The 23,293-nt window shown below is 42.6% G+C and overlaps 1 protein-coding gene across 2 annotated transcripts in view; it reads left to right on the forward strand.

Annotated features, from left to right (window-relative positions):
- Positions 1–23,293, forward strand: part of LOC308505335 (stimulated by retinoic acid gene 6 protein-like) — a 47,229-nt gene that overhangs the window by 16,596 nt on the left and 7,340 nt on the right. The window contains exons 2-10 of one of the 2 annotated variants that reach the window (XM_081067375.1): positions 724–799; positions 2,554–2,654; positions 5,326–5,456; positions 9,016–9,136; positions 10,707–10,752; positions 12,669–12,797; positions 15,249–15,319; positions 16,691–16,802; positions 22,774–22,927. In XM_081067375.1, coding sequence (XP_080923501.1) covers positions 724–799; positions 2,554–2,654; positions 5,326–5,456; positions 9,016–9,136; positions 10,707–10,752; positions 12,669–12,797; positions 15,249–15,319; positions 16,691–16,802; positions 22,774–22,927 — 941 coding nt within the window. The remainder of the gene's footprint in view (positions 1–723; positions 800–2,553; positions 2,655–5,325; positions 5,457–9,015; positions 9,137–10,706; positions 10,753–12,668; positions 12,798–15,248; positions 15,320–16,690; positions 16,803–22,773; positions 22,928–23,293) is intronic. The other variant, XM_081067376.1, reaches the window with a different exon arrangement.

Consider the following 23,293-nt stretch of genomic DNA (forward strand, 5'->3'; position numbering starts at 1 on the left):
GTGGTGGAGTGGAAGGCAGAGCATGAGGCAAAGAGTTGTGGGAGCCCCAGAAAGGAGGAGGCCCCTGTCAAAGAGAAGTCACAGAACCTCTGTCACATGTTTCAGACATGAGGCCCCAGCAGCAGACTGCAGACTCTGACCTGGAGAGGACAAAGTCCACAGTCTGCCATCTAGATAACCAGTGTCCGGCCCCAGCAGGCCAGCAGGGTCAGGAGAGGGCGGATACCCCTTGGGCTCTGGTTATGGAAAACTGTGTCCCTGTGAGGGCACTAAAATTGGAGTCTCAGGGCTTCTCACTTGCACAGGACCCTTCCAAGACTCTGGGAGGGTGGGAGGCACCTTAGTTAAGTATTTACATGGTGTTATGTTTTCCTTAAAATGTGAAAAAAGTAAGATATTGTTATAGTTGCATTTGGAAAGGATTTCCAAATTATATAAGGTTTGGGCTCCACAGAAGCTGAATCTGCCCCTGACTCTGTCATCAAGAAAGGAAGGAGTTAGACGCAGTTAGCAGCGCAGCTGATTAGGCTGCAGAAGGAAATCTTCAAGATTAGGGAAGACACACCATAGGTGAGCACACTGGGTCTGAGAAAGCAAATTTTAAAAAGATCAGGTGATCTCAGTGGTCTACAAACCACACTCCTTACGGTGACGGTCAAGGCGGAAGGGTTGGTGACCACCCAGCGACTAGTGATGTCAGTGTGTTTTCTGGCTGTTTTTCAGGACCAGGCAGCTGAATGGCACCTGTGTGGGCTCAGTGGACATGGAGGCCTTCCTCCATTACTCCCTCATCCCATCAGTAAGTAAAGGCAGGGAAAGGCCGAGGAGGGTGGGAAAGGGGAGCTGGGCTGCTTCCATGTACAGGCTCCCAAGGGGCCTGAATAGGTCAGCAGAGAGACGTCAGCTGGATTTCCTTGACTTGCTGTCCTACATTATGCACCAAAAACACAGGCAGAAGATGACTTTTAATGGCCATATAGCGAGGGGCACTGGCTTTTAGAGGAGTCAAAAAAGGCTTTCCTGAGGAAGCAGTGATGGAGCTGAGTTCTGTTGGAAGCTGCAGTAAAGAGCATCTCAGGCAGAAGGGGAAAGCACATGCAAAGTCTCTGTGGAGGGAGGGAGAATGGAGAGTGTGAGGAACTGAGAAGGCCGACGTGGCTGGAGTGCAGAATTGAGTTGTCGCTGTCTGGGAGGCAGGCAGGGCCAGCCAGGTGGAGCCCTGTGGGCGCTCTGTGCGAAGGAGTTTTGTCTTCATTCTAAGTACAATGGGAAGTAATTGGAGTGTTTTCCAGCGTGAGGGTGGTATGAGCAGATTTATGTCTTGAAATGACCACTCTGATTTCAGTGTAGGGGCTCAGGTTGGAGGTGGGCAAGAGAGGATACAGGAAGACCATTAGGAGATGGTTGCGGGGGTCCAGGTGAGAGCCAGTTGATGGTGGTCAACTCAAGACATTTGGGAGGTAAAAACAATAGGACTCGATAATGGGTTAGAGATTAGGGAGCGGGAGAGGTTGAGGATGACTCATTTTCTAACTCGCACAGCTGGAAGCATGGTGGTATCTGCCATTCACTAGGTAAGGAAAATTAGAAGAGATCCAGGTTTGGGGTGGATGAAGGAATAGAGCAGGGAGGAAAACCATGGGTTCCATTTAAGATGTACTGAATTCAAGGAGCTTTCAACACATCGAAAAGAAATGCCAACAGTGAAGCTGGATGAACAGTTATGGAGCTGAAGATTCAAGTTTGTGAGTCTTCTGTGTATTGGTGGCCATTGGAGGCATGGACAGGAATGAGATTGCTGAGGAAGAGAGGATCGAGTGATAAGAGGTGTTGTCCTTAGACTGAACTGTGAAGAACTCCAAATCTAGTCGTTGGATGAGGAATGATCCAGCGAAGGACACTGAGAAGTAATGGAGAAAAACCGGAAAAGCATGGTTGATGGAAGCCTAGGGAAGAGTGTTTCTAAGAGGTGCAAGTGGTCAATCCTGCAGAATGCTGCTGGGAGGTCAAGCCAGACTTGGGCTTCAAGTTTTCATTGGATGGAGCAAGAGGCTAGTAATTAGTGATTTTGGCCAGAGGTGTTTCCATTGAGTTATGGGGGTAGAAGCCAGGTTAGGGGGCTGAAGCTCAAGCGAGAAGGAAATGAGGCAGCAAGTGTACACAAGTCTCAAGAAGTTTCTTGTAAAGGGGGAGAGAAAAAGGGCATCAACAAAATGACTGAATCCACAGGGAAAAAAAGCAAAGAAGGATTTGCAATATGACATTTTTACAGATGAGGAAACCGAGGTTCAGAGAAGTTAAGTCTTCCTCCCAGCCAGTATGTGGGAAGACTGGATTTGCACTCACGTCTGTTCGGGGCAACACAAAGGAAAGCTCAGTGTAAAACTTTCAGGAAACTCCAGGTGTGTGCAGCCAGCTGCCTGCCTCTGGAGTCTGAGGGGCCCAGACATTCTGAGCTCTCTGCTCACCCCATGTGTTCTCTTTCAGCGCAGGCACCGAGGCCATGCGGGGGAAGAATATTCCCACTGACGCTCTCATCTTCTCTTCCTGTAGGTTTTCATCATTTTGGTCTTATCCTTTCTCCAAAAACGGGAGCACCGTAGGCAGAGAGATGATACTTCTTACCTCCTGACGAACCACTTTGAAATCATCATGTGAGTGGATCACTACAGCTTGGGGTACCCAGTGATTGGGGCCAACACCACCTGTCAGGCCAGGATACCTCCCAGTTACCTGCCCCCCCCCATGGACTGCCCTGCCCTGCCCTGCCCCAACCCAACCCAACCCAAGCTCTTGAGACTTTAGAATTGGCTTCCAAGCCATTATATCCTGGGCACCCAGAGCTGCCCAGAGGTGCTTAAAACACCTCAGGGAGACTCAGGTCACTATGGGAAAGCCTTCCCCCTCAGGACTATGGCTACCTCAGGACGCAGGAGGGAGAGAGTCCCCTGTCCCTGGAAGCAGCAAGCCTGCTGTTGGGATGGCACCATGGGTCATGCACTAGGAGAACCTGCTGGGCCAGAATGCTTCCGGGCCTTTTCTCGCGCTGCCATTCTGTCTCTGCATCCCTAATCATATTTTTCCTTGAGATCTAATTGTTCATATCTCTGCCTCATCACCCCCTAATAATTAAGAACAATAAAGCAGTTAACATTTATTGCACACTGACTATGACCTAGGCACTGAACCATTTGCTTTGCCCATATTACTTCGGCAAACCCTCTTGCTAGCCTACCATGGTGAAGGTTGTTAGTGTCATGTAATGGACGAATAAACTCAGGCTCAGAGAGGTTAAGTGACTTGCCCAAGGCCACACAGCTAACAAGTGATAAGAGCATTAACTCAGGTTTGGTTGTTATTTGCTCTGATTCACCCAGTGTTACAACCTAAGCAGGCTCAAGCATGTGGACATGCTGAAGCTTCAGCCTTGGACTCTGGAGAAGGGAGAGGAGGCCAGGATGTTAGGACTGAGGCCAGGGGTGACCTGAGCTGCAGGGTGAGAGAAGTCCAATGGCAGTGTCCAAGGACCACGTATGCAGCTCGAGTCAGCAGACTCATTCTGGATACTATTCCTTGGAGCAGTCAGCCCTACCCAAGTTGCCAGGTCTAAGCCACGTGGGCTAGGGCACAGAGAAAGACTGAGGCTGGTGGTTCAAGGCGATCAGACTCTGCCCTGGGCATTTGGCATGTTGGACCTGGTGCAGGACTTTTGACGAAGTAGGAGCTTTCCATGGATCATGTTAAACTGCTTTGAATAAAATTGATAATGGCACAATTTGCTTGTTCCCTGGCCACTTTCCCATCAAAATCTCTGATTTTTTGAGTAATTCTGGTCCACCATCTTTACTTGTCGATAAACCCTCACATGTACATGGCACTCCACTGTTTATAAAGCAGTTCATTTGCCATCTACAATGTCTCTCTGATATGAAGAGAGCAGGGGTTTCCATCTCTGTTTTAAAGATAGGGAAACTGAGTCTCACGTAGTTTTTAAGTGCCACAGGTGAGATTGATTAGAATTCAATTCAATAAAGTGCGTGTCCGTGAATGTGCAGTGAGCGCCTAATCTTTTCAAGATGCTATGCTAGGTCCTCACCCCAGAAGAGTTTATGGTTTACTAAAAAAGTGATAACACAAAGGGAAGTGTGGTGAAACAGGGACATGAACTTAGTACTGAGGGGCCACTGACAAGGTAGCAAGGAGGTGTGCCGGAATGGGAGTGGGGGATCGGAAGGCATTGCAGTAGAGGGGCCTCTGAGCTGATCCTTGAAGAGAACATGAGAGAGCCAGATGGGCAGGAAGGTGAGATCCAGGCCCTACCTCCCAGGTCCCTGCCTGTAATGCATTGCTCTCAGTGCTACCCTGAGTTCTCATTTAGATCTGCTTCAAATGGCACTTCGCTGGGAAAGCCTTTTCTTTTTGCAAATGCAATTGCATACTCTGATGTAGACAAATCTCTTTTGGTTAGAAGAAACAGATATCCAGTAAAGCTTGTTTTCATAAAAGGAAAAGATAGGATTTTTTTATAAAGTTACAGGGATCTCACAGATACTGGCAAGGCCGGCCTCATGGGCACTGGTGCTCCGGAGAGGGGCATCTCTGGGAGACGGATTCTTTCTCTCTGTTTCTGCTTCTCTGTGTCGCTGGGACTCCCTCAGTACCATTTTACCATTTTCCTCTCTCCTACCTGACTTAGGATCTCTGCTTCCTTAAAACCTCAACTTGCTTCTAGCACTGATTCTGATCCCCACTTGGCATGATTTTCCAGAATAGAATATTAACAGCTAACTGGCTCATATCCTCAGGGTCATAAATCCGAAATATAAGACCGGGCATCTGATTGGCCCATTTAAAGTCAGGTGGTCACCCATAGTCCAATGGACTGTGTCTAGGAAGGCATGATCACTTGGAACCAGCCCAGCTGATGATGCCGAGACCTTCCCAGGGATACTGGAAACCAGAACTCTCGTAGATCGTGGCTGGCTGCAGGGCAGGCTTCCCAGGGTCTCTTGAGTCACACTGCCTATGTCTCTCATAGATGAAATTCTTTCCATTTTGCTTGTTGTCATGACTACTGGTGTCCTTGCTTGTGTCCTCCTAGACTTAGAAAACCTCAAGGGAAAGACTTGTCTTCCTCACTTCCGTACCCCAAACCCATGCCTAGCCCCAGAATTGGCACAGAGGGCCTAAGAAAATGTCAGTTGAAATGAATAGTTCACTCCCCAATAATTCCCCCCTCAGGATGGGATGGAGACTTCGGAGATTTAATGTGGGAATGTCTCAGTGCCACCTTCTGGCCTCCTGAGCTGTTTCTCTTGTTCACAGACCTCTGGACTTCCTGGGCACTTTCAGTAACCGGTGGTCCTATGGAATCGCCTTTGGGGCCACAGCCAATAAGATCATGTTCTTGTTCTCGGAAGGCTACCAGCCCCTGCAGATCCCGCAGTGGGCCCAAGGTACCAGGGCTGCCTCACACCTGCTGGGAATTTTGCCTCGCCCAGAAAGTCTCAAAGCTTTTTGGGGGGGCCTTTCATCCAGTTAGATTCAGAGGTCATTTAGACATAGTAGGTTCAGAAAGTAGGTTCACCACCACCCATCCTAAAACTCCCTCTTGAGTCACAGCCATCGCTAGCTTCTCTCAATAGGATACTCCTCTAAGAACAGGTCTTATTTCTTTGGCCATTAGTCTGGGGCATCTTAGTTCTCCATGCCTCATGCTCTCCCTGAAATAGCAACTCTAATCTACAGGTTCAACCATCCCTAATATGGCAGTTTCCAAACCTCTGTATCCACCCAGTTTTCTCTCATGGGCTCCAAGCCTGTATGAGCTGATGCCTACTAATATTTAATTAGTTTTTAGGGAAATGCAAATTAAAACCAAAATGATATATCACCACATACCTTTTAGAAGTATACAATTTAAGTTTTGACAAGTGTTTACAACTATGAAATCATCACCACAATCAAGATAATGAATCACAGAAAATTTTTTTAAGGAGGACACAGCTCACAGTGGCCCATGCGGGGATCGAACCAGCAACCTTGGTGTTATTAGCACCGCACTCTCACCAGCTGAGCCAACCGGCCGCCTGAACCACAGAAGTTAACTTGTTCCTCTTTGTAATCTTTCCTTGCCACCCCATCCTGTCACTGCCCCCATCTCCAGGCAATTATATATAAATGGAATCAAACATCCGTACATATGGAATCATTTCATATGTATGTATGGAATCATACATACATACATACAAAATGTACTTGTTTTTTGTCTTTTTTTGGGGAGTCTAGTTTCTTTCACACAGCATAGTTATTTTGAGGTTCATACATGTTTAACATGTATCAGAAATTAATTCCTTTTTCATTACTAAATAGTATTCGACTATATGGAGATACCACAGTTTGTTTTTCCATTCACCTGTTTTGATTTATTTTCAGTGTTTAACTTACAAATAAAGCTTCTATGACCATTACACCTCTTTGAATGTAACTAGGTTTCCATTTTTCTTGGGAAATTCTTAAGAGTGGAATGGCTGGGTTATATAGATCATATGGCAGATTATACTTTTTAAGAAACTGTCAAACTCTTTTCCAAAGTGATTGTTCCATGTTAGATTACCACCATCAGTATATGAGAGTTCCAGTTTCTCTGTATTCTTGGCAACGCATGGTCAGTCTTTTTAATTTTAGCCATTCTAAGAGGCATGTAGTAGTATCTTTTAATTTGCATTTTCATAATGACTAATGATGTTGAGCATATTTTCATGTGCTTATTTGCTATCTCTATACCTTTTTTGGTGAAGTGTCTGTTCAAATTATTTGCCTATATTAAGAAAATTGGGGTTTTTTTTCTTATTAAATTTTGAGAGTTCTTTATATAATCTATATATAAATCTTTTATCAGATATATGAATTGCAAATATTTTCTCCCAGTCTGTGGTTTGTATTTTCATCCTATTGACAGTTTCTTTTGTAGAACTGATGTTTAAAATTTTGATGAAATTCAATTTATTCATTTCTTCTTTTGTGAATCATGAAACTGTGATTCATAAGAAATCATGATGATAAGAAATCATGCTTATAAGAAAGCATATAAGAAATGTCATATAAGAAATCTTTGCCTAAGCTAAGGTCATGTAGATTTTTCTCCTATTTTTTTTTTTTTTTAGAAGTTTTGTAGTCTTAGGATGTTTTGCATTTAGGCCTGTGATACATTTTGAGTTAACCTTCTTGGATATAGTATAAGATATGGATTGAAGTTCCTTTTCTTGCCTGTGGATATCCATTTGTTCCAGCACTAGTTGTTACAAAAACCTGTTCTTTGCCCACTAAATTGCCTTTGTACCTTTGTGGAAAATCCATTGGCTACATATGTGTGGGTCTATTTCTGGACTCTATTTTGTTCCATTGATCTGCAATGTGCAAAGGTGCCAATTTCTCCACATCCTAGCCAACCCTTGTTATTTTCTGATTTTTTAAATTACAGCCATCATAGTCGACGTGAAGTAGTGTCTAATTGTGGTCTTGATTCTCATTTCCCTAAAGACCAATGATGTTGGCGTCTGGCTGAACCAGAACAATATATACCCTCATTACATCCTCATACTTTCTGTTGGCTTCTTCCCTCCCTTTTTTTCTGGACCCACCAATTTCCAGCTCCTAATGTTCTGTTCCTATTTTGGATTCTTACTGCACTGTTCTGAGAGGGGACTCAGATGTTACTTAGACAGAGTTCATGGGACCCAGGTAGCTCTAGCATCTTCAGACTTCCCTCAGGTCTGCTTATTCGAACCTATGAGCCATGACCTTCAACACCTTGCTCAGCTGCAGCTGTTATTTCAGCTTCAATTTCCTATGAGTAAGTATCTGCTGGCAATTTGGGGTTCCTTTGTTCTCAGGCCTTCAGACATCCATTGCCTTCCCTCTGCTTCCTCTTACTCAGGTGTTATAATATCAAATGGGTCTTGTCACCTAGAGGTGTTGTAGATTTTGTGTTTGGGCTTTGATTTTGCTGTCTTAGTTGTTCTGTCTGCTTCTGTGGCAGCAGCAATTGAAGTAAATGAATAAACTTACGCTGTCACAGCTTCTATCCTCGTAGCAATTATTTCTTTTATATTGTCTTCTCCTGCCAGTCATCTGCCACTCACATTCACACAAATAACTAACTAGCCCCAATCAGCCACCTCCTATCCTTTGAGTAAGGAATGTCCTTCCTTCCCTTCTTCTCTCCATCCTCAAACACCTGCTTATATGTCATGGCCTTGCTAAATGTCTCCAGCTCCAGGAAGCCTTCCCTGACACACAGACCCCAGGTGAGGTCAGTGGCTTTCTCCTCTTGTCCTTACAGCAGGTTGCATGAGCGAGCCTCTGTTACCATACGTATCACCACACTCCCCTCCGTATCTCCCCTGCTGGACTACAGGGGCTCAGAGCAAGAACCTTGTTCATTCCTCCTGTGTCCCTAGTGCCTGGCTCAGGACCCAGCTCAAAGCAGACACTTATTGAGGGTCACCTTGCATGATTAGATTTTATTGCATGCTGTTAGCCTATCTCAGATTTGTGGCAGAATTAATGTTATCAGTGAGATATATATATATACACACAGTACATGGTATTACAGTTTACAAGAGGATTTTGCAAATCACCAGTCTTTGTGCTGCTATGGTACACTTGCAGTGCTTTATTCTCAGTGATAATTTTTTGTTCATTTGTTTGTTCAGCTGTGTGGTCTGTTTGTAGCCATTATATTGTGAGCTAATCAAAGCTAGGGACCAAGTCTTCTTTATCTCAATAGATAGCCCAGTACCTGGCGTGGATGGGGTACCAGGAAGGGTCTGTCGCATGAATGAAGGAGAGACGTTCCTTCATTCCTCCCTGTGCTAAGCTGGGGCTTGTCCACTCATCTCCTTGGGTCCTGCAGTCCATGACTGCGAGTCAGCATGAAGCCCCACAGCTTCCCTGAGCCTCCCCTGCGCCGGTGAGAAGAACTCACAGCATCTCTGGCCCTGTCTCTCCCAGCCTTTGTGCTTCTGATCGGAGGCATCGAAGTTGGCCTGTCCCACCTCCCCTTCTTTGCCTGCCTCTCATCGGAGTTCCGGCTGGTCAGCTCCATCCTGGGCTTCAGCTACTCTCTGACCTGGTAAGACAGACTCTGCCTGCCTGCCCTCCTGTGATTCCTCTGGTTGTGGCTGAACTCTGGACAAAGGGCTGGAGGTGACCTGAGCACTCTCCTTGGGAGGGCAGCTTTGCCCAGAACTGAGGCCCGGGGGGTGGAGTGGCAGACTGGTCCTGGTCCTAGTCCTACTGCAGCCCCTCCTGGGGACTGCACTGGAGTCTTCCGAAGCTCAGGCCAGCGTTCCGTCTGTTTCACATGCGGCCGCTCATGATTATTCTCAGTAGTCAGAGAAGTAGAAGAATTCATTTCTGTAAATTGGCGGGCGTCCCTCTGGTGGAAGCAGGAGTCCTGTGTGGTTGCTGCTTCTCTGGAGTCCAGGAGAAAGTGCTTGTGCCTCAGGTGGGCATTCAAGGCCATCTCAGTCTCCTCTGTCTCTCCCCCCCGACCAGTGTCTAGCACACGTACCAGTCAGTCGTACAGAAGCCCTACGTCGCCTCAGCCACCCACTCACTCACTCAGCACACATGCTGTGGCCTCCCTCCCCACGGTGAGCCAGGGAATGTGCCGGAAAGCCGACGTGACTCAGGCACTCTGGCCTCTCGCCTGCATGGTGCTGTTCTCCACGTGCATCACCTTCCCCACCTGGCCCAGTGACACATATGCACTCATCCCTCGTGGATCGTCGCCCTCACGGGTGGCAGCTTCTGGCCCTTCTGTGGAGCTCTGTGCCCTCAGCACTGGCACCACACCGGCACACAGCTGGCCCCAGGGAATATTTGCAGACTGGCTAATCCCACGGACAGTTCCACTCTCCAGCCTGAGAGGCTCATTTCCTTGCGTGCGTCCCCTTTACAGGGCGTGTGTCCCCCACAGCGTTTTCTGTGGGGCAGGGGTCCCGGGCCCAGTGTGCAGGCCACTGCAGGGGGCTCACAAGCCACTGGCATACCAATGGCTGCAATTCCAAAGTTTGTAGTGGCTTGCTTTTAAAAAATTAAAAGAGAGGGAGGGTATTCCATGTTACATGTAGAGTAATATCTTATCAGCCTCAGGCAGACCTTTTGACCAGGAGAAGAAATGGTAGCAGGAACCGCTCAGCAGCTTGGGCACCACGAGTCTGACCCGAGCTTGAACATGACCAGGAGTGTATGTTTAGTGGGGATAAAGCCTTGAAGCTCATTTCCCAGGGAAGTGTTTACAGACAAGGCCATGTCCAGGCAGAAAGAGCCTCAGCCCCAGAGTTAGGACACCTGGGTCTTGGTCCTGGTTCTGGGTGTGACTCTGAACAAATCCCTCCCCCTCTCTGGGCTTCAGTCCCCCACCTGAGTGATGGGGGAGAGGGGATGAGATCTCTCTGGGTATTCCTGCTCTGCCGTTGCGGATTCTCCCGTGAGGGCTTGTTAAATGAATTTAGTTGCATGTCCTTAGGCACAAGCCGGTGCCTGATCCAGGTGGGATGTATTGGAGGCCTGGGAACCAGCCCTCCTAAGGAGGATGGGAGGGAGAAGTAACTCTAGGTTGGGGGGATCTGGGCTGTTTTCACAGCAGCTGTGCTGGGAGGGACCCCAGTACCCCATGGCCTGTTTCTCTCCTGCAGGTTTGCTGTCACCATCCTTCACATCACACAGTGTCCCCATGGGCAGGTGAGCCCCTGCTGCGTTTTGTTTAGCGTATTCGATCCAAGGTCAGCTCACTGTGTGACCTTGGACAAGCCTCTGCCACTCTCCGGGCCCCAGCTTCCTCCTGTGAGCCACTCGTGATACTTCCGTTGTATAGCATCTTAGGTTCAGCAGGGTGCTTGTCTACAGACAGATGTTTTCTCAGTTCATGCTCAGAGCAGCCCCTCAAGGTGAGGAAGCTCTCAGCAAACCTGTTTTATAGGTGAGGACACTGAGGCCCACGTACATGAAGTAACTCTTAAGAAGCAGCAGATCTGGGAGTCAAGACCAAAGCTCATGTCTTTCCACTCCTTCATGTAGCCTCAGTTTCTTTGTCTATAAAATGGGAGACTTGGACTAGATGAACCTCTTCCAGCTTTGCCATGCATTGTCCTTCTCAGAGTTGGGAGAAACTGGTTCATCTGTTTAGCCCTGTGCCCCAGGAACAGGAGCAAGATGAAAGAGGGGTGTCACCTAGAGGGTGAAAGAGGGGTGTCACTGCACATAGAAAGGTTTTTAGGCAGGTGGGGGAGCACAAGTTGGCCACCTGGGCCACGGGAGCCTTGTCAGAGCCTTCGAATCTTCCAGAAGTTCTTTTGAAATTCAAAATATTCACGGTTAGTTGGGGGAGAGGGCAGGTTCTTCTTTGCTCAGTCTTTAAGAACTGTTAGGTACTAGTCGTTCTAGGCTCAGTGCTAATCACTAGCCATAGAATCCTCAAGACACTTTGAAGACTGTATTAGTGCCACCGCACTTCACTGGTAAGAAGTGGGGCTAACGTGACTAACTCATTATAAATCATGGACTAGAATCCAGGCTAAGGTAATCACAAGGATCTGGTCTCATGTTTTCAAATGTATTCGTGAAAACATTCTTTATAAAAATGAGATATAGGAAAGAGTCTAAAATGTCAAAGATTAGGAGAAAGCTCGAGTAAATTTGGTTCATCTAAATAATGCACTGTTCTGCAGCATTGAAAGTGATGTTGACAAATAATTTGTAACAATGTGGGGGAATGATTAAGTTACACACAGACCTTGATGTGTGGTACAATTTCAGTTTATAACAGATAGAGATATTTGGATATAGATACAAATGAAAACACTGAAATATTGACAGTGGTTATGTCTGTTAGACATAAGCACACGTTAGAGAGGAGGATGAAGGGAAGAGATGAGCCCTGTACATCTCAGCATGTCTCTATCCTGCACCCTGACATCACAACATTAAGACCCAGATTTCCTGTGGGGGAAATGTAATAAAATATGAAACCAACCAGTAATTTCTGAAAGACGTCACAATATTATCTGTCTTAAAACAGTGATTAAAAAAAACAAACCTGAAAAAAAAAACACTTTTCCCCATCAAAATGAAACCAAAACCACAGGAAAAGTAGGAGCACAGTCTTGAGAGACATTTTACTGATGGGAGCTTATTTTCCTCTCAACATAATGGCAGTTAGGGCCCCACCCTTCCTCCCTTCTTTCCTCTCTCCCTCTCCCTCTTTCTCCCCTCTCTGCCTCTCCCTCCCTCCCTCTATTTCTCTCTTTCCCCTCTTCATTCCTCCCTTCTCTGTCTCCCCCTCCCCCTCCCATTGTCCCTCCCTTCTTTTTTCTCTTGTGTGTGTTTTCCAAAATGAGCATTTAATACTTAATTGGAAAAAGCCATGAAAGCCCTTTGTATAAAAGAAAACGGGGGTGCTAAGACTCCCATCCAGGGCTGCTGGATGCCAACTCCACTGCTTGTTCCAATGCGGTGTGGCTGGGGAAGCAGGATCCCAGCTCTGAGAGCGTGGGCCCTGGTGGGAACCGGCTGGGCAGGCAGACTCCTGCCCACAGCTTCACCAGATCCCTGCCCTGCTCCGTGTAGATCTAGTGCCCAGTGGTCTGCTTCTGTTGCAGTTTTTGGGGAGGTACGAGACCCTCGTGTTCTACTGGCCCACACTGCTGTGCCTGTTCTTCCTGCTGGGCTACTTCCTACACATGTTTGTCAAGTCTCTGAGGGTCCACCTGGGCTGGGAGCTCCAGACGGTGAGTACTAAGTATAAGCACTGTGTGTGTCCTGACAGGTTTAGTCTTCACAACAGTGCTGTGAGGTACCGTGTTTCCCCGAAAATAAGACCAGCTCTTATATTAATTTTTGCTCCAAAAGACGCATTAGGGCTTACGTTCAGGGGATGTCATCTGAAAAATCATGCCAAGGCTTATTTTCTAGTTAGGTCTTATTTTTGGGGAAACATGGTAGGTATTATTACTCCTCTCATTCTGTATTAGGAAACGTGGACCCAGAGAGGTGACTTGTGTTACTCAAGGTCACGTGCTTAGTCTGTAGCAGAGCCAGAACAGGAACCCAGACAGTCTGGTTGGTCTGGTTGTTGAGGCTCTCTGTTAACCACCGTTCTTCTTATTCTAATTCCTTGAGGTATAAAGTTAGGTTGTTTGAGATCTTTCTTTTTCTTAATGTAGATATTTACCACTATACACTTCCCTCTTAGAACTGCTTTTGCTACATCCCATAAGTTTTGGTGTGTTGTCTTTCCATTTTCATTTGTTTTAAGATATTTTTTGATTTCCCTTTTGATTTCCTCTTTGACCCATTGGTTGTTCAAGAGTGTATTGTTTAACTTCCACTTATTTGTGAATTTTCCAATTTTCTTCCTGTTACTGATTTCTAGCTTTAGGCCATTATGGTCAGAAAAGATACTTGATATTGAAATTTGTTAAGACTTGTTTTGTGGCCTACCATACGATCTGTCCTGGAGAATGTTCCATGTACTCTTGAGAAGAATATATGTTCTGCTACTGTTAGATGGAACGTTCTAATATGCTTATTTGGTTTATTTGGTCCATAGAATTGCTCATGTCGCCTGTTTCCTTACTGATTTTCTCACTTGATTATCCATTGTTGAAAGTGTGGTATTGAGGTTTCCTACTATTATTGTGTTGCTGTTTACTTATCCCTTCAGTTCTGTTAATATTTACTTTATTTAGTTGGGTGTGTATATATTTACAATTGTTATATTCTCCTGAGGAATTGACTTTGTCATTAGTATACATGTATGTGCTGCCAAAGTGAGCAAACCCCTTTATCATTATACAATGACCTTTTTTGTCTCTTTTGATAGTTTTTGACTTAAAGTCTATTTTGTCTCGTTTAAGTATAACCACTCCTACTCTCTTGTGGTTACCATTTGTATGAAATATCTTTTCCTATCCCTTTATGCTCACCCCATGTGTGTCCTTAAAGCTAAAGTGAGTCTCTTATAGGTAGCCTATATTTGGAATTAAAAAAAAAAATCTATTCAGCCACTCTGTCTTTTGCCTGGATAATTTAATCTATTTACAGTTAAAGGAATTATTGATGGGTCAGGACTTAATATTGCCATTTTGTTAATTTTCTGTTTTGTAATTATTCCTTTCTTGCTTTCTTTGTGATGTGGTGATATTTTTTGTAGTGGTATGTTTTAATTTGTTTTTCTTTTATGTTTTGTGTATATAAAATAGGCTTTTTCTTCATGATTACCATGAGGCTTACATAAAACATAGTTATAACAGTCTATTTTAAGTTAATGACAACTTACTTTAATTACATAGAAAAACTCCATACCTTCACCCCACTTACCCCCATGGAAGAATTTGCAGGCCACGGGGGGTCTCTGTGCACTGAGCTGTGCCACCTTGGAGGATGGTGACATTTGGTAAAATGAAACTGTTCTTCTTACCCTCTTCAATGCATCTAGTCTCAGAATTTTTGCTTGAGTGAGGTCCTGGAACCCCTCGGTGCACTCTTGGGCTCCCACAAAGGTACTGTCATCTGAGAATGGTTGTCAGAATTGGTGCATCTGAGTGGGCACAGGGCCTAGAAACCCCTATTCCTCCATTTGGCTAACATCACTCACTCAGGATTCTAACCAGACCTTTTGTACTCTACCCAATATCTGCGATGTATAAGATTTCATCTCATAGCACGTAAAATGTACGTATTCGATCTATGTAACAAACTAGGTGACTATTGTGGAAAGCTCAGTACACTTGGAGAAAACACTTCGAAACGTGCCATTCAAGTTTATTTCTTTAAATACTGCAAAATAAGAAATGAGCAAAAGAAACTCTTATTCATAAGAAGTAAAAACACTGGGATTTTGGATGTTATCATTCCTGAAACAATATTTTGAACAATGATGGGAAATCACCAAATCTCAAAGAGAAAAAAGGGTTCATAGGACAATGACTGGTGCAGTTAATAAGCAGAAGTCAAGGAAGGCCAGCCCTCTGTCTGGCATTTCATGAAAGCAAATGCTTGGTAAATTGGAGACTTGACCCTGCCCCTCTCTTCAGTAAATTATAGGTGTTTAGGAATGGCTGAATCCAAAAGAGCAAGTTTTACCCAAATTTCTGCCCTCTGTGGTAATAGCCCCTCAGAGAGACAAAAACTAACAACAATTTGTGAGCCAAAGCATACACCTCTCTCTTTTCTCACAGGAAGAAAAGCCTTTCCTGGAACTTCACCAGGCAGAGCACGTCAAACAGCTCCTGAAGAGGCGTCCCCTGCAGTAAGCGACAGAGTGACTCGTTCACCATTGGTGTTTGTCCCAGTCCTGACAGTGTGACGGGAGGGCACTGTATTAGTCAGGACTCTTGCTTGCTAATAACAGAAATTCAATTCAAATTGGATTAAAGAGAAAAAGGAAACGTATGGCCTTACATAATTTAGAAGTCTAGAGATAGTCAGTTTCAGACATAGGTAGATCCAGGGGCTTAATTGATATCATCAGAACTAGGTCTCTTTCCCACATCTCTTCTTAGCTCTGCTTTTACCTGGGTTAGACTCCTTGTTAGGTGGGCTCCCTCCCTATGGTGGTCCCTAGACTCTTTAAGTTTATACCCTCTGGTTTAACTCACGGGAAACAGACATTTACTTTTCTAATAATTCAAACAAAACTCCCATGAATATGTTTCATTGGATCAAATTGGACCACATGCCATCCCAGAACCAATTACTGTGGCTAGGGGATTGGAGTAAAGTGATTGTTAATTCTGGGTCACATGTTTACCACTGGAACCAGGAAGTGGTTCAGCCTCGCTTAACTACTACGGATGATGGTGGGGGAGGAGTAGATTCCCAGACAAAATTCCATGTTGTTACCAATAAAAGAGGACATGGCTCTTAGCTAGGCAAAACCACCTGGTCTTCAGTGATCATACAGGTCACCCTACCCCTGCCACTGCCACTGCATACGGGGGGACGTGCCCATGAGAAGAGACATGTCTATTTGAGGTCACACAGTGGCAAAGCTAGTATTTTCCTTAAAACTATGCTTGGCTACAGGTAGCAGAAAACACAAAATAATAGTGGCACAAACAAGAGAGATTTATTTCTCATGTAAAAGAATTCTGGAGGCTGCAGTCCATACTGACCCTGCACTGCTCACCACGGAAGTTTACCAGTCATTTGTCTTTCTCCTCCAGAATCTTAGTGGTATCCATCATGAGGTCTGTCCATGGTCCAAGATAGATTTTGGGGCTCCAGCCTGAACCAGCCACCATGTCAGCATTTCAGATGGCAGACAGGAGAAAAGAAGGAGGGCAATGGGGTCCCTTCTAGCTGTGTTGGTTCCATCTAAGCCCCCCCAAAATCCCACACCGTACCTGTGGTCATATCTAATTGGCCTGTTTCATCTTGGTCACTCTTAGCTGTAGCAGAGGTCAGGAGCTATAAGCTTTTAGTTTGGTGAACTACTGCACCAAATAAAACTGAGTCTCTGTTCTTAAGAACAAGGGCGAATGAAAACTGGAATCTACCAGTGCTCTTTCTCTTCACTAAACTGTAAGAGGAAGAGGAGGAGATGAGCATATTTTGATAAGAATCAGGCATTTGTTTACCAACCACAACCTGTCTTTTATTGGTATTGATTCATTCACAGGGAAGAAAAAAAGTCTTGGTTCCAAACCAGGATATACGAGTGGGACTCCTGCTTCCAGTTCCCAAGCAGAATGATTGGAACCACTGTGTTAACTTTCATCTGCCTGTACCTTGTGAGTAGATTTGAGCAAATCCTTTTCTATTTATAAATGGGGTGGGACTAGGATATGGTTTGTTATTAAAAAGCTGGGTCAAAATTTAATCTCCTAAGTCAAACAGGTACAATTCTTTGACCCCGGCATTTTGACTGCAAGTATACTTTACCCCCATGGTGAGTATTATTCAGAAATATAATCAGACTATTTGTGGGGACTTCTAGTTGCTAACATGTAAAGAGCTTGCAAGATGCCACCCTATCCTAACAACAAGTAAAAATAGGAACAAACTGAAAAATCAACAACTCTTCTTAGATCCGTAAGAGAAGTGAGGCCACAGGGCAAACCATGTGCCTCTAAAATTAGAGAGACAGAAGGTGAACATAGAGAATAACAACAGAATGGAGCAGAAACTCAGGGGGACCAGTGCTGGGGTAGGAAAATCTGAATTGTTGACAACATAAAACAATTGGATATTTTGGATATCCACAGACTACTTCATCAATAACAGTGGAATACACATTCTTCTCAAGATTTACATGGAAAGTTCACCAAGATAGACCATATCCTGGACCATAAAATACATCTTAATAAATTTAAAAGGCTAGAAATCATGCAGTGTGTACTCTGAGACCACAATGGAATTAAACTACTAGGTTCATGCAAAAGTAACTGTGGTTTTTGCAGTTATTTTTAACCTTTAAAACTTGCAACTATTTTTGCACCAACCTAACATAAATCAATAACGATAGATATTTAGAAAGATAATTAGAAAATCCCCAAATAATGGAAATTGTTTAATTAAATTGTTTAATTAATACACTTCTAAGTAACATATGGGTCAAAGGAAAAAAATCTCAAGAGAAATTAAAAATAGTTTGAACTAAATGAAAATACAACTTATCAAAATATGTGATTTATAGCATTGAATGTATGTATTAGAAATGAAGAAAGGTCTAAAATTAGTAAATTAAGATTCTACCTTAGGAAACTATAAAAGAAGAGCAAATTAAATACAAAGGAAGCAGAAGAATAGATATAATAAAAATTAGAGCAGAAACCTATGAAATTGAAAACAGGAAATCAATAATCAGTGAAACCAAAAGCTAGTTCTTTGAAACAATCAAAATCAGTAAGCCTCTAGCCAGACTAACTAAGAAAAAATGAGAGAGGACATAAATTACTTATGTCAGAATGTAAAAGGGAACATCACTACAAATTCCATGGGCATTAAAAGAATAATCAAGGAATAGGATGAACAAAGCCCACAAATTTGACAGGTGAAATCGGCCAATTTCTTGAAAGACACAATCTACTACAACTCACACAAGAAGAAATAGTTAATCTGAACAGGCATATATTTATTAAAGAAATTGAATCAATAAGTAATGACCTTTCAAACAGAAAGCACAGGCCCAAATGGGTTCACTGGTGAGTTCTATGAAACATTTATGGGAGAAATTGTACTAATTCTCTGCAGTCTTTTCAGAAGATAAATGCAGAGGGAATACTTTCAAACTCATTCTATGAAGCTAATATCATCCTAACCTCAAAGACAGAAACGTTACAAGAAGTGAAAACTACAGCACAATATCTCTCATGAACATGAATGCAAAAATTCTAAACAAAGTATTATCAAATCAAATCCAACAATGTATAAAGATATACACCACAACCAAGTGGGATTTATTCCAGATGTGCAAGGCTGGTACAATCTTAAAAAACCAATTAATGTAAACAATCACATTAATAGCTTAAAGATGAAAAAAAATCACACGATCATATCAGCCAATACAGAAAAAAAACATTTAACAAAATCCATCACCAATTTATGATACAAATGTTCAGTAATCTAGGAATAGAGGGAAACTTCCTAAATTTGATAAAGAATATCCACAAAAACTCTGTAGCTAACATCATACTTTATGGTGAGAAATTAGAAGCTTTCCCACCAAGATCAGGAAGAAGACAAGGATGTCCCCTTTGAGCCACTCCTTTTCGACATTTACTGGAAATCCTAGATAATTAATTAGATAAGAAAAGGAAATAAAAGGTGTACTGATTGGGTAGACAGAAATAAAAATGTTTTTGTTCATAGATGACATGATTGTACATGTAGAAAATCCAAAATAATTGACAAAAAAATAACAAAAAAACAAAAAAACAAACCAAAAAAAAGCAAAACCAACTCCTGGAACTAATAAGCAATTATAACAAGGTTACAGGGTACAAGGTTAATATACAGAAGTCAGCTGCTTTTCTATATATCAGGAATGAACAAGTGGAATTTGAAATAAAAAACAATGCCATTTACATTAGCACCCTCAAAAAAATTCTTAGGTATAAATCTAACAAAATATGTATAAGAGCTGTATGAGGAAAACTATAAAACTCTGTTGGAAGAAATCAAAGAACTAAATAAATGGTGATATATTCCATATTTATGGATAGGAAGACTCAATACTGTCAAGATAACAATTCTTCTCAACTTGATCGATTTATATTTGGGTTGCTCTTTTTGGGAGTCAATGTAATCCCAGAAAGTTATTGTGTGGATATTGACAAACTGGTTCTAAACTTTATGTGGTGAGGCAAAAAACTCATAATAGCTATTAAAAGAGAAGAAGGAAGTTGGAGGACTGATACGACTCAATTTCAAGACTTACTATAAAGCTACATTAATCAAGATGGGGAGGTATTGGCAAAAGAATAGACAAATGAATCCATGAAACAGAATAGAGAGCCAAGAAATAGACCAACTTATCTTTGACAAAGGAGCAAAGACAGTAGAACAGAAAGAAAAGATTTTCTTTTCAACCATTGGTGCTGCTACAACGGTACATACACATGCAAATAAATGAATCTAGACACAGACCTCACACCCTTCATAAATGTTAACTTAAAATGGATCACCGACCTAAATGTCAAATGCAAAACTATAAAACTCTTAGAAGATAACATAGGAAAAGTCTGGATGACCTTGGCTTTGGTGATGACTTTTTAGATACAGCACCAAAGACACAGTCCATGAAAGAAAGAATCAATAAGAATAAGCTGGACTTCATTAAAATAAAAAATTTCTGCCCTGCAAAAGACATTTTTAAGAGAATGAAAAGACCAGCGACACATTGGTAGACAATACTTGTAAAAGACACATTTGATAAAGACTGTTATCCAAAATGTACAAAGAACTCTTAAAATTTCAATAATAAGAAAACAAACAATCTGATTGAAAAATGGACAAAAGACTTTAATAGACACCTCACCAAATAAGATGGCCTCACCAAATAAGATGGCAAACAAGCACATTAAAAGATTCTCCACAGTATATATCATCAAGGAAATGCAAATTTTAAAAAAACAGATACTGCTACACACCTATTTGGCCAAATTCAGAATACTTATACCACCAAATGCTGGTGAGCATGTGGAGCAATAGGAATTCTCATTCATTGGCTGGTAGAAATACAAAATGGTGCAGCCACTTTGGAAAGACAGTTCTGGGTTCTTAAAAAACTAAACATACTCTTACCATATGATCCAGCAAACACCCTTCTTGGTATTTACCCAAATGCAGTGAAATGTATGTCCACACAAAAACCTGCACATGGATATTTATAGCAGCTTTATACATAATTGCCAAAATGTAAAAGCAAACATGAGTCCTTCAGTAGTTGAATGGATAAATAATCTGTGGTACATCCAGACAATGGAATACAATTCTGTGTTAAAAAGAAATGAACTATCAAGCCATGAAAAGACATGGAGGAAACATATGCATATTTAAACTGAAAGATGCCAATCTGAAAAGGTGACATACTAAATGATTCCAACTGTATGACATTTTGACGAGGGCAAAATTATGGAGGCAGTAAAAGATCAGTGGTTGCCAGGTGTTAAGGGGAAGGGAGGGATGAATAGATGGAACACAGAAGATTTTTAGGGCACTGAAAATACTTTGTGTGATAGTAGATATGTTTCATTAGACATTTGTTCAAATCCAAAGAATGTACAAGACCAAGAATGAACCCTGATGTAACTATGCGCTTCGGGTGATAATGACATTTCCGTGAGGGATGTTACTAATGTGGGATGCTGTGCACGTGTGGGGACAGTTAGAAACATAGGCTATCTCTGCACTTTCCTCTCAGTTTGGTTGTGAGTCTAAAACTTCTCTAAAAAAAATTAAGTCTTTAATTAAAAAATTCCACACAAAATCAAACTGATAATGGTTAAACCTGCACATGGTAAAATTTATCATTGACTAAAAATTGAGGGGAGAAAAATATATTTGAAAACATTTTGATACACAAAATTTGACCCAGGAATGTTGACTTGATAGGAATACTTAAACTTGCAGTAGCAGAATGTATAGTCAGCAAATTGTGTGGTGAACAAAAATCCTGTCATTTAAATATAAACTCATCGATTTTAACAAATAATTTCAGTGAATTAAAAATCACAGTGTATAAGCTTGCTGTACTATAAGTTCAAAAACAGATCAGAACTTAAAATGTCTTATTTCATTGCTTTTATTTGAGTCTGCTTTCTCAACACAAAAATTTTAAATGTTGGCATAATTCAGACTTCAGTCAGTATTCAATATATATTTTATTAAGCACAGAATCAAAGCATTTCATGTGGTCAGAGTTATCTGAGGTAAACTGTCTGGAGCAAAATGGAGGGGTAAAAATGGCAAGGCCAAACTGTCTTCTGCTCATTTTATATGTACTAGGACAACACCCGTGTGAGTTAGTCCTGTGACTGTTTTCAGTGAATGTCCTGGTTAGGTTATGCTGAAGTGCCACATAAGCCCCTACATTTTAGTGACTTAGCACCACGTGTAGTCTTGCCCACAGAACAATGTTGAGTGGGTGTCCAGGTTTGGGAGGCAGCAGTCCACTCTGTATTATTCAGTAACCCAGATTTTTCTATCCTGTCCTTCATCATCCCTGAGAACCCTCACAATCTGTACCCAGTCAGCAGAAGGGGGAAGTGCATAGAGAAGTACATATGGAAGGTTTTCAAGGGCCCATGTGGAAGAAGCGCACATTCCTTCCACGCTTCTTCCATGGGCAAGAACCTTGTCCTGTGGCCACTTCTAACTCAAGGGAGGGTTGGAATTGTAGCCCAGCTTTGTGCCCAAAGAAATGGAGAATGGATTTTAATGGACAACTAGAGTCCCTGAAACAGTGAATAATTCACTTGGAGTTACTGTGTTTCTTACATCTTTATTGATTATTGACTGTATGCCACGCACTATGCTAAGACCTGGAACAAAGAGAACTGATTCAAGAGAGTCTTAGCCTGGGAGAGGCCATATTCTAAGAGAGGGAGATGACATATGGTGTGAAGTACCTACCATCTAAAAAAGAGAAAAGGGGAAGGTAAAAGTGCTCTGGAAGTTTAGTGAATTATTCTAGCTTGAGAAGCTGCCTGAAGATGATAGCTTTTGAGCTCCACATTCAGAGATTAACAGAATTCAGTTGGTGAAGTAAAATGGCAGCAGGAATTCTGGAAGCAGTGGCATGAGGATGGGGGAGGGGAATGATGGCATGATGACAAGGTGGTAGGGGTGAGTAAGCATGATAAGTGTACAAGAAACTGTACCTTCTCTGGTTTGATCGTCACCAAAATGCAAGAAGGGGAGCAGTGAGAGATATGGCTGAAGTTGTCCCCAAGGGACAACTTATTCAAAGTTAGGCATTCATGTCACTCTGATTTAATTAAGTTTGAAGCGTTCCTGCATTCCCTTGTGAGGCCTAGTTTTATATGCTGTTGTGTGAAGAATAGAGTTTGAGGTGACTCATGTCTCCAAAGTTTGTAGTCACAGTCCCATTCATGTCAGTAGAGCCAGTGTCCAGAGTCTATTTTAGATGAATTTTGATATTCAAAGGATTTTTACCTCAAAAGCAAAGAGAAACATGTGTTATTCCCATACTGAGGTGGACTCAGGTAAGACCTTGAAACATTTGCTCTGTGTCCCCAGTTCATTGTCATTGAGTTCTGCATGTTCCTGTACGTGAGAAACGAGCTGGATGTGTTTGAAAGCAACTTGGAGAGCTACATCACCTCCACGAACCAGACAGGCACCCTGACTCCAATCATCCTGCAGGTGAAAGAGCTGATGAATGTCACCAAAGGTAAAGCTATCCTTGCGTAGGTGGCTGTTTAACTCGGGTGGGTCGCCACCCCACAAAAAGTGACAATTACAAATGCAACTATTAATGATGTTTTACAAGGAAGGAAGATACCTATGATGTGTATACTCCATAATTTTTCTCTTCCTTGTTACTCACAGGATTGAAAGTATTAATACTGAAAGAGAGGATTATGCAGGAAATAAAGTATATCAAGGCTATGTGTGGCTAACATGAAAAAGAAATATAAGCAACATTTTATTTACATAAGAAATGTGTTAAAGGAAGAATATTTTTCTCCTCCAGACCTTTCTGATCTGAGTTTCTGCATTTTGAAAATATCGATTCCAGTTTATCTTCTGAGGCCTC

Source organism: Rhinolophus hipposideros (genome assembly GCF_964194185.1).
Source record: "Rhinolophus hipposideros genome assembly, chromosome: 11".
In the NCBI taxonomy this organism is placed as follows: Eukaryota; Metazoa; Chordata; class Mammalia; order Chiroptera; family Rhinolophidae; genus Rhinolophus; species Rhinolophus hipposideros.